The sequence below is a fragment of the Pelobates fuscus genome, chromosome 8, assembly GCF_036172605.1.
Source record: "Pelobates fuscus isolate aPelFus1 chromosome 8, aPelFus1.pri, whole genome shotgun sequence".
NCBI lineage: Eukaryota > Metazoa > Chordata > Amphibia > Anura > Pelobatidae > Pelobates > Pelobates fuscus.
This window is the reverse complement of record NC_086324.1, coordinates 160,494,937-160,507,199: the sequence shown is the minus strand read 5'-3', so window position 1 is coordinate 160,507,199 and position 12,263 is coordinate 160,494,937. Positions and strand designations below refer to the sequence as shown.

Here is a 12,263-nt window from a genome sequence, read left to right as displayed (position 1 = left end):
GCATCACTGAGCCCCTCTGTATCCAGAGCCCACTCATTGGGACCAGTTACAGACAGAGGGAGGGGGCAGGGGGTGTGAGGAGCTGGGCATCACTGAGCCCCTGTGTATCCAGAGCCCACTCATAGGGACCAGTTACAGACAGAGAGAGGGGGCAGGGGGTGTGTGGAGCTGGGTATCACTGAGCCCCTCTGTATCCAGAGCCCACTCATTGGGACCAGTTACAGACTGAGAGAGGGGGCAGGGGGTGTGTGGAGCTGGGTATCACTGAGCCCCTCTGTATCCAGAGCCCACTCATTGGGACCAGTTACAGACAGAGAGAGGGGGCAGGGGGTGTGAGGAGCTGGGCATCACTGAGCCCCTCTGTATCCAGAGCCCACTCATAGGGACCAGTTACAGACAGAGAGAGGGGGCAGGGGGTGTGAGGAGCTGGGTATCACTGAGCCCCTCTGTATCCAGAGCCCACTCATTGGGACCAGTTACAGACAGAGAGAGGGGGCAGGGGGTGTGAGGAGCTGGGCATCACTGAGCCCCTCTGTATCCAGAGCCCACTCATTGGGACCAGTTACAGACAGAGAGAGGGGGCAGGGGGGTGTGAGGAGCTGGGCATCACTGAGCCCCTCTGTATCCAGAGCCCACTCATAGGGACCAGTTACTGACAGAGAGAGGGGGCAGGGGGGTGTGAGGAGCTGGGCATCACTGAGCCCCTCTGTATCCAGAGCCCAATCATTGGGACCAGTTACAGACAGAGAGAGGGGGCAGGGGGGTGTGAGGAGCTGGGCATCACTGAGCCCCTCTGTATCCAGAGCCCACTCATAGGGACCAGTTACAGACAGAGAGAGGGGGCAGGGGGGTGTGAGGAGCTGGGCATCACTGAGCCCCTCTGTATCCAGAGCCCACTCATTGGGACCAGTTACAGACAGAGAGAGGGGGCAGGGGGGTGTGAGGAGCTGGGTATCACTGAGCCCCTCTGTATCCAGAGCCCACTCATTGGGACCAGTTACAGACAGAGAGAGGGGGCAGGGGGGTGTGAGGAGCTGGGTATCACTGAGCCCCTCTGTATCCAGAGCCCACTCATTGGGACCAGTTACTGACCGAGAGAGGGGGCAGGAGGGTGTGAGGAGCTGGGCATCACTGAGCCCCTCTGTATCCAGAGCCCACTCATTGGGACCAGTTACAGACAGAGAGAGGGGGCAGGAGGGTGTGAGGAGCTGGGCATCACTGAGCCCCTCTGTATCCAGAGCCCACTCATTGGGACCAGTTACAGACAGAGGGAGGGGGCAGGGGGGTGTGAGGAGCTGGGTATCACTGAGCCCCTCTGTATCCAGAGCCCACTCATTGGGACCAGTTACTGACAGAGAGAGGGGGCAGGAGGGTGTGAGGAGCTGGGCATCACTGAGCCCCTCTGTATCCAGAGCCCACTCATAGGGACCAATTACAGACAGAGAGAGGGGTCAGGAGGGTGTGAGGAGCTGGGCATCACTGAGCCCCTCTGTATCCAGAGCCCACTCATTGGCACCAGTTACAGACAGAGGGAGGGGGCAGGGGGGTGTGAGGAGCTGGGTATCACTGAGCCCCTCTGTATCCAGAGCCCACTCATTGGGACCAGTTACTGACAGAGAGAGGGGGCAGGAGGGTGTGAGGAGCTGGGCATCACTGAGCCCCTCTGTATCCAGAGCCCACTCATTGGGACCAGTTACTGACAGAGAGAGGGGGCAGGGGGGTGTGAGGAGCTGGGCATCACTGAGCCCCTCTGTATCCAGAGCCCACTCATTGGCACCAGTTACAGACAGAGGGAGGGGGCAGGGGGGTGTGAGGAGCTGGGTATCACTGAGCCCCTCTGTATCCAGAGCCCACTCATTGGGACCAGTTACTGACAGAGAGAGGGGGCAGGAGGGTGTGAGGAGCTGGGCATCACTGAGCCCCTCTGTATCCAGAGCCCACTCATTGGGACCAGTTACAGACTGAGAGAGGGGGCAGGGGGTGTGAGGAGCTGGATCTGGGCATCACTGAGCCCCTCTGTATCCAGAACCCACTCATTGGGACCAGTTACAGACAGAGAGAGGGGGCAGGGGGGTGTGAGGAGCTGGGTTTCACTGAGCCCCTCTGTATCCAGAGCCCACTCATTGGGACTAGTTACAGACAGAAAGAGGGGGCAGGGGGTGTGAGGAGCTGGGCATCACTGAGCCCCTCTGTATCCAGAGCCCACTCATTGGGACCAGTTACTGACAGAGAGAGGGGGCAGGAGGGTGTGATGAGCTGGGCATCACTGAGCCCCTCTGTATCCAGAGCCCACTCATAGGGACCAATTACAGACAGAGAGGGGGCAGGAGGGTGTGAGGAGCTGGGCATCACTGAGCCCCTCTGTATCCAGAGCCCACTCATTGGGACCAGTTACAGAGGGAGGCAGCAGGGGGGTGTGAGGAGCTGGGTATCACTGAGCCCCTCTGTATCCAGAGCCCACTCATTGGGACCAGTTACTGACAGAGAGAGGGGGCAGGGGGTGTGAGGAGCTGGGCATCACTGAGCCCCTCTGTATTCAGAGCCCACTCATTGGGACCAGTTACAGACAGAGAGAGGGGGCAGGAGGGTGTGAGGAGCTGGGCATCACTGAGCCCCTCTGTATCCAGAGCCCACTCATTGGGACCAGTTACAGACAGAGAGAGGGGGCAGGAGGGTGTGAGGAGCTGGGCATCACTGAGCCCCTCTGTATCCAGAGCCCACTCATTGGGACCAGTTACAGACAGAGGGAGGGGGCAGGGGGGTGTGAGGAGCTGGGCATCACTGAGCCCCTCTGTATCCAGAGCCCACTCATTGGGACCAGTTACTGACAGAGAGAGGGGGCAGGAGGGTGGGAAGAGCTGGGCATCACTGAGCCCCTCTGTATCCAGAGCCCACTCATTGGGACCAGTTACAGACAGAGGGAGGGGGCAGGAGGGTGTGAGGAGCTGGGCATCACTGAGCCCCTCTGTATCCAGAGCCCACTCATTGGGACCAGTTACAGACAGAGAGAGGGGGCAGGGGGGTGTGAGGAGCTGGGCATCACTGAGCCCCTCTGTATGCAGAGCCCACTCATTGGGACCAGTTACAGACAGAGAGAGGGGGCAGGAGGGTGTGAGGAGCTGGGCATCACTGAGCCCCTCTGTATCCAGAGCCCACTCATTGGGACCAGTTACTGACAGAGAGAGGGGGCAGGAGGGTGTGAGGAGCTGGGCATCACTGAGCCCCTCTGTAATTGGTCCCTATGAGTGGGCTCTGGATACAGAGGGGCTCAGTGATGCCCAGCTCCTCACACCCTCCTGCCCCCTCTCTCTGTCTATAATTGGTCCCTATGAGTGGGCTCTGGATACAGACAGAGAGAGGGGGCAGGAGGGTGTGAGGAGCTGGGCATCACTGAGACCCTCTGTATCCAGAGCCCACTCATTGGGACCAGTTACAGACAGAGGGAGGGGGCAGGGGTGTGTGAGGAGCTGGGTATCACTGAGCCCCTCTGTATCCAGAGCCCACTCATTGGGACCAGTTACAGACAGAGAGAGGGGGCAGGAGGGTGTGAGGAGCTGGGCTTCACTGAGCCCCTCTGTATGCAGAGCCCACTCATTGGGACCAGTTACAGACAGAGGGTGGGTTGGATAAAGGTTGTTATTGGTGGAGTTCATAAAATGATAAAAACAAATTAAAGTGTTTTAAAAGTAGCCTGAAATGTGGTGACTTTATTGTTTGTATATTTTGACGGTTTATTTCCTTACCTTGATTATTTGCATTTAATTAAAGGGACACTATAGGCACCCGGTGTATCTCTACCCATTTTTGATTCCAGGTCTACGGAGTACAGAGACACTACACCCTTCATCTCATTGACGTGGTCTGGGTGCAGTGTCTCTGTACCACTTAGTCCTGGAATAAAAATAAAATAAAAAGCACATCGCAGGTTTAGAGAAACTGCAATAATTATTTTGTAGGGCTTAGAGCCTCTAGTGGCTATTTAACCCCTTAAGGACACGTGACATGTCATGATTCCCTTTTATTCCAGAAGTTTGGTCCTTAAGGGGTTAATACTAGATATGATTCTTGGAGTTTATTGGACTCTGCGTCCTGTAAATGATGGGTGTCTTCATACCTTGCATGAGGACATCCAGTTTCAGCTCACATGCGCATTAGGTACCGACATCGAGGAGGTGGAGCGCTGAATATTGGCGCTGGAATCGAGTGATTAAATGAAGCTTTTTAACCCTTTATGTGCCAAACATAAATAAAATAAGGGGGGACCAAAGGGCTCTGTAGTGTTAGGAATACAAATCTATATTTCTAACACTATAGAATCCCTTTTAAGAATATTCCGCCAGTTATATGTGCATTCTCTGCTTCCAGCCTGCGCAGCATTAAAAGTGGCGTAAGAGGGTATGACAAAATATTTGTAGGGGTAAAAAAAAGGCGCAAATGGAGGGAAAACGGTTACAGAAAAAGAGCAAACGTAATACATTGTGGAAGAGGCCTTCACTATTTATATTTTTATAGGAAACCATTATAGGAATAATTCTCAAAAAGGTGCGTAGCATAGGTTTATTCATTATAGTGAGACTTATCCTGATTTCAGAGTGATTTTCATATTTAAGGCCAACATTGGAAGCGTAACTGACTTGGAGATTTCTTTTTCCAGTTTAGATATTTTTGACCTTAAAGAGATACCATAGGCAACAAAGCCTTAACTTGATGTCGCAATTTTGGTGCATAGATCATGCCCGTGCAGTCTCACTGCTCAAATATCAGCCATATAAAAGCTAAATCACTTTGCTTCTGTCCATGCAGCCCTAGCCACACCTCCCCTATCAGTGACTCACACAACCTGCATGAAAACAAAATGATTTTATTTTCAATCAGATGTTAACTTACTTTAAACATGTTAATCTCCTACTCTACAAATTGAACTTTAATCAAACACAGGGGGCTCCTTCATCCTCCAGCAGGTTATTAACAGAGCAGGACAAGACATTCTAAATTAAACAGAATTTGCAATAAGGGAAGGTTAAACATTAGATTTTGCTTTACAGGTGTTTAGGAAGACAGTTCTAGTTACATGCAGGGAGGTGTCACTAGGGCTGCATAAACAAAGTGATTTAACTCCTTAATGGCAGGGATTCAAGCAGTGAGACTGCAGTGGTATGATCTATACACCAAAACTGCTTAATTAAAGGGATACTATAGTGCAAGGAATACAAAGCTGTGAATAAAGGGTTAAAAACTCTCTACTTACCTTATCCCAGCCAAGCTCCTCCTCCATCCCACGACGAGCAGGCTGTAATGTGCATGCATGGCAAACGTTTTCCTATGGGAAAAAATCTGCCGCTGGAGGTCCTCATGCAGAGCTTGAGGACGTCCGGTGTCAGATACTGGACCAAAGGTCCATTTCAAACCAGGAAGCCACAAGAGGCTGACTTAGTGCTGCAATGTAAACATTGCAGTTTCTCTGGTATGGCAATGTTTAACATTGCAGCACTAAGGGCAATAGGGACAGTGTACCCAGACCACTTCAATGAGCTGAAGTGGTCTGGTTGCCTACAGTTTCCTTTTAAGCCAAGTAAAGGATTACTCCAAGCACCATTTCCACCTCCACCTGATTTGAAGTGGTGATGGTGCTTGGATCCTGTATGTGCAACGTTTTTTTATGAATTGCAACACATACAGAGTTTAACGCCTTTGCTGCCAGGGGCATAGCTCCACCTATGGCAATATAATTTGGGCATCATTATAACGTCAACACATATTTATATGCACAAAAGGTAATTTATTGGCTGAGAGCACTGCTCTGACGCATGTGCAAGAGTACATCATTGAGGTCTATGGAGGAGATCGCGGGATCCATAGACCCAGCCAATTCCCTTAAGCTCCGCCCAGTGTCTATGAAAGTCAGGAGAAGGAGAAATGCAGAGACGAAGACGGGACTACTTTGTCTCTGTATATCTCTTAAAGGACCACTATAGGCACCTAGACCACTTCAGCTCAATGAAGTGGTCTGGGTGCCAGGTCCATCTAGGGTTAACCCAGCAGCTGTAAACTGCTGTTTCAGAGAAACTGCTATGTTTACATTAGGGTTAATCCAGCCTCTAGAGGCGCTTCATTGACAGCCGCTAGAGGCGCTTCCACGCTTCTCACTGTGATTTTCACAGTGAGAAGACGCTTGCGTCCATAGGAAAGCATTGAGAAAGCATTCGGCGGATTACGTCGGAAGAGGGAGGAGAGTACCCAGCGCCGAGGGAGCCCAGCGCTGGAGAAAGGTAAGAATTTAACTCCTTCCTCACCCTAGAGCCTGGCGGGAGTGGAACCCAGAGGGTGGGGGGGACCTGACCCTATAGAGCCCGGAAAACAAGTTTGTTTTCCTGGCACTATAGTGGTCCTTTAACTGTGTTGGAATTTCAGTGAAATTCCAATACAGTCAAAATGAGTATTCATAATTTAATGTTTTTCTCTTTCTCACAGTGATGTAATTAGTTTATCAGAAAAATGCGCTCTAACAGGCATTGTTTACCTTTTCACCTCAGGCATAAGGAGAGGTTTACATAATCATGATATTTTGTAACATTCACCGTGCAGAAGTAAAGATTTTCTTTTTTTTGATCACATAAAATACACTATGACTGCTCCAGCTTTCTCAGGAAATGTAATTATCTTTCGAATATTCGAGTTTGAAAGATACAATGATGCCATTTCAAATCCTGGTCTGCCATTTGTACAGATTTATTTATAAGACTGGGAGAGTGCGTTGCATATACACAAGGTGGGGCCAAGAGTGGAATTAAGCCGTAAAAACAACATTTTCACTTATGCCATGAAAACTACATAGCTAAGTGGTCTAAAATAGGGATTGGCACATTTGTTTTGAATCTAGGAACCAGCTAAAAAAAAAGTTAGGAGCCAGGTTTTTTTTTTTTCGTTTTTTTTTAAACTAACTGCTTTATTGTCAACAACAAAAATACAATTCTTAAAGGGACACTACAGTCACCAGTATCACTCAAGTTTAAAGGATCAATTGTTTTCCTGACACTATATAACCCTTAGGACCACCCCCACCCTCAGGGTCCCCCTCCATTGGTGCTGAAGGGGTTAAAAACCCTTCAGCCTCTTACCTTTATCCAGCGCCGGGCTCCCTCGGCGCTGGTGACCTCTCCCCCCCCGTCAGCTCCCGAGTGGAGCGGAATGTGCATGTGCGGCAAGAGCCTCGCGCGCATTCAAACAGTCCAAAGGAAAGCATTTCTCAATGCTTTCCTGTGGACGTTCTGCACGCTGGATGCGATTTTTGCATCGAGTGTTGCAGCAGCGCCTCTAGCGGCTGTCATTAAGAAAGCCACTAGAGGCTGGATTAACCCTGCAATGTAAACATAGCAGTTTCTCTGAAACTGCTATGTTTACATCTGAAGAGTTAAAACCTGGGGGACCTGGCACCCAGACCACTTCATTGAGCTGAAGTGGTCCGGGTGACTATAGTGTCCCTTTTAATGTAGTGGTTCTGGTTTCTATAACTTGTCCCTGCAGGCTTTTCAGAGAAAAGGCAGTAATTACATTGCTACCTAGTGACCACTCTAGTGACAGTCACTCAGACAGCACTAGAAGTGCTTCCTAGTCCAGTGCTGCAATATTCATCATCTCCACGCTCTGCATGGAGGCGCTGAGTGTTCCTTATAGTGATGCATTGAATCATTGGCTGAGGTCATCAAGATTGATTATCTCAGCAATTGAGGTGGGGCCAGCCACAGCGAGACCAGCACGGCGTGGAACAAAAAAAACACCTTTGCCATGAGATTGGAGGGGGTACGGTTACCTAAACACACCCTCTCACTGACAGACACACACACCCTCATTCAATGACAGACACACAGAATGGAGGGGGGGCGGTCATCTAAACAGACAAACACACACTGATACTGGCACACACGCACATTTTGGCACACACAAATTATTTTATTTTGATTTCAGTCCACCTAGCCTAGTAGAGAGCTAGAGTGAATCCTTTCCCTGGGGTCCAGTGTGAGGCTCTGCTATAATCTTCCTGCTCTGTTCCCTTGTGTTCTGTTTAGTAATGCTGGGCCAGAGTGATACTATAAACCGGCTTCCGGCATACAGCAGGGTGCACGAGAAGAGCAGCTCCCTCGACGCCCGGCTCCACTCTCTCTCAACCGGCTGGCAAACACCCAGGCACCAGGACAAAATTCCCAGCCTTCATTTTTTAGACCACTGAAATAGTTTTGCATGCTGAGCCTACTCCCTTCAATATGCTCCATCCTTTCAGCCTCCATTTTTAAGGAAATGCCCACTTTTTGCTTATGAGAAGGCTCCCTAAAGACTGCCGCTGCCGCCATTATATTTTGTGGCAGAGATGGTGTGTTAGAGTCCCTGTTATGCCACACATACTTCCGATCATGGATTGGGTGTATTTCACACCTACACAAATTGGTAGTAATCATTTTCCTTTTGTGTAATCAAGATTGAAGAATACTGACAGTAATGATGCCGTTTAACTCAATATCTTCCTCTTTGACTTATCATAGAGTATCCCACCACTGAGAATATATTTTCGGACAGTGACAAGTAACTTTGGCTCCCCAGATATTTGTGAAATAAATCAGTCATGGTACTCAGACAGCCTAGAGCAGGGGAAGGTAGCTTTCAGTGCTCCAGATATTGTGGACTACGTTGCCCATAAAGCTCCACAGTCATAATGTTGGCAAAGCATCAAGGGATATGTAGTCCAAAAAATATGGAGTGCTGAAGGTTGCCTACCCCTGGCCTCTAACAGAGGCTTGTTTTTGGAGCACCATCCATGAAATGTGTGTATGTATGTATATATATATATATATATATATATATATATATATATATATATATATATATATATATATATATAAATATTTCACAAACATATCTGGTTCCAATGGTATATATCACTGATCTAGACTAAATGTAGCAGCCATTTTGTTTTCCCAAGGCTAATGAAAATGGCAGCACACATTTCAGATATATTGGACAAGGCATAAATATTAAGCAGGATTTTGTTTTAATAAATTGCTAGACATTATCTTGTGATCAATAATCTTCTGAAACCTCTGTATAAGGATTTATCTTTCTGCTAATTGATTATGTGGTTAGTCATTGTGAATATGCATATTTTCATACCAAATTTTTTGGGGCAGGGCTCTCTTATTAGAAGTGTTCAACACAGATACATCAAATGCTGCCACCTAGGGACCATGTCGTTGAATAGCATTCACATTTTAATTTCTAATAGGTTTACTTGCAGACGAGCTGTATTAGGGTTATTTACTAAAATGGGTATTCAAAGTCAATTTCAAATTTAAGCCCAGAAAAAAAAACGAAATAAAAAATTCTCTACTTCATCTTTACTTCCAATTTGGTGATTTTGACCTTTGGAATTCATTTAGAATTTTGTGAATAACCCTGTATGTTTTTAATAAACTTGTATGGTGTGATTCAGTATAAATCCTGAAATGGCTTTTAATGATGTTTCAGCCTTCTCAATGAATAGTATGTATTGGGCGCCATAATGCATGGGACAAGATGGCAGACACTAACTGTACTTCCAAAGACGGATACTGAGTTCCATCCAGGAAACTCACTAAAGCCTAGAATTGTTCACAGTTCATTCAATTTAAATTGTTAGTTCAAAATTGGAGAATTAAAATATTCTCAATCTCATTAGTTATTTATTTCCAGGTGTTGGGTCACAGCCGTCGTGATTTAGATAATTATAGTGGTTAACATCATATAAATTCACAGGTTTAGTCACTAACATGCAAATGTCAAAATTTAGGCCCAAAAAGCCACCTTGGACAATTTTTCCACTTTGGCGCTTACATTTTCTTTTATTTCCAGATGCCCTTGTGAGTCTTTCTACTTACGATGTATCTATAATAATGTTGTATGTTTCCACAGGTTCTATTCTCCAGGTAATGGCTGCTCCTTCAGAATGGTGGTGAGGTGAGATGAGGGCCTGGTCTGCCCTCCTTTCTGCTCCAGAAGCACTAACTCTCCAGCCCAGCTCTGTCACACCAGAAATATCCACTAATGGTTGACTCGGATGATGAGTTTACCCAGCTCTGCTCTAAGCTCCTGAAGCGGGTGAAGAAAAGCAAGCCTACTGAAAGCCAGGACATCCCCAAATCCAGCACCGCAGCCAGGAACAGACTGAAAAAGTCTGTCGCCAAGAACCAGTCAGGCAATGGGAGCAACAAGAGGGCAGACCAGGGAGTCACATCAGGAAGTGACCTTGAGAAAACCACAGAGCGGCATGAGCCAGGTGACAAATATGAAGCCGAGAAAAGGGATTGGGGATCATCAACTCATGTGGACCACCCAGGGAACACGCAGAAAAGTAAGAGGATTTATATACTGTGTGTCCACTGATTATGACAGAAATGACTAACTATCACTGCAGTTTAAGTGATCTGCATTTCCCATAAGAATGGTTGGCTGAGCATCATGGGAAATGTAGTTAACAGACATCTTCAGTGATAACGCTGGCAGAGGCAATTTCTTTACATCAATGTGCCAGGCAGGTATGTACAATACAAGGCAGCAACATATGACTTGAGAGAACTCCATTTGATGTTATAGAACTTCTCCTTTACTCTCAGGTAGTCTGAGTGATGGCAGCAGGGGTTGTAATTCTGAACAGCTGTTGGTGGGCAGCGTGTCTATTGCCTGCGAGATATTTTCACTTTCCGATCTCTGTCCATCGAATAGTCATGCATCTGTACCAACGCTGGAAAGGAGAGTCCTCTATAAAGGAGACATGATACATAGTGAATATTTGTATATTCTACATTCGTCCGTGCACCTTACAGAAACTGCAGGGAAGGATGCATAGTGTTAAAATCATTACTTTTATTATTGCCAGCAATACCCTTACCCAGTTCTCTAGTGAGACTTATTTCTAATACTTGCAAGAAGTCCACCGTACAAAGATTAGCGTTTACTGCAGCTCCTGGAACCTCTCTTCTCACCTACGGACCACACACACCATCAAAATGTCCTGCCCGATTTACCAGACTTTCTCCGGGCAGACAAGTCATATCACTGCAAAATCTTTAAAAATATATACTGTGCTTGTACTTTGAATGGCCCATGTCTGTATAAAATATTACCGTATTCAAATACAATCAAACTTTCCAACTAAATATTTCAGTTAAAAGATTTTCGTAAGCGTTAAAATAATGACACAATTAATATAAATGCCCGTACCTCACACAAAAACTGTATTGCTCAGGTATTCACTAAACGTCCACATCTTAACCAAAACTGTGTTCAACTACATTGCTCTTCGACTTTAAATTCTCAGTCTATGCAATAATTCTAATATTGGTGGGAAAAGCCAGTCGGCTAAAAGGGTGGGGTCCAAACGTGGAACCCCAAATATTTTGGTATCTTACACATTGGTGATGGTGCAGGAAATGTTCGCAAATATCTGTCACCTGATGACCCTCAAAGTTTTAACCAAATTTTGACTCGGCAAACTGTTTTTAGACATGTTCCGTTATTCTCTGAACATTCCCATTCTTACTTACCAAATGTATATTCATCCAGAAACCAAACATCAGAGGCAAGCTATTAGAAAGAGACGGTTATTAAGATTTACGCAGAAAAAAAAAAAAGATGAACAACCATTTAAAAAAAACATTTTTTTATGGCAGGTGGGAGATCTAAATTCTCCATTTTATGAATGTATTAGTTAATTAAACTTTGGAAGTAAGTGCACATAAAATGCATGTTTCTTAGTTCTGATATTATATTTGAATCCTTCTTTCTTTAATCTTCAGGCCTAGCGAGGGCTGAAACACTCAGGCCCGAAGAACAGCCAAGCATAAAACATAAGGTTCTGGAGAGGATGCAGCAGTTCAAGAGAGCAGGTCCAATCCGGATGAAACATAGCACTACAGAGGACTGTGACACGGAGTGTGAGTGACAGAGTGTGAAAGAATCCTTTATGTGCCACAGTCTTGTGAGCTATATGTAGCCAGGAGAGAAAGAAACATGATGAATACAATGATGTGTGTGTGTGGAGAATTGGTGCATGTGTGCAGACAGTCAGTGTATGTGTGCTGAGGATCGGTGCATGTGTGCAGAAGGTCAGTGTATGTGTAAATGCAAAGGGGTATGTGTGAAGAGTCAGTGTTTGTGTGAATGCAGGGGTGTATGTGTGGAGAGTCAGTGTTTGTGTGAATGCAGGGGTGTATGTGTGAAGAGACAGTGTTTGTGTG

At 46.8% G+C, this 12,263-nt stretch overlaps 1 protein-coding gene across 1 annotated transcript in view; it reads left to right on the top strand.

Moving 5' to 3' along the window:
- Positions 1-12,263, top strand: part of SLX4 (SLX4 structure-specific endonuclease subunit) — a 53,321-nt gene that overhangs the window by 271 nt on the left and 40,787 nt on the right. The window contains exons 2-3 of the mRNA XM_063430547.1: positions 9,940-10,378; positions 11,823-11,960. Of these exons, the coding sequence (XP_063286617.1) occupies positions 10,072-10,378; positions 11,823-11,960 (445 nt within the window). The 5' untranslated portion in view covers positions 9,940-10,071. The remainder of the gene's footprint in view (positions 1-9,939; positions 10,379-11,822; positions 11,961-12,263) is intronic.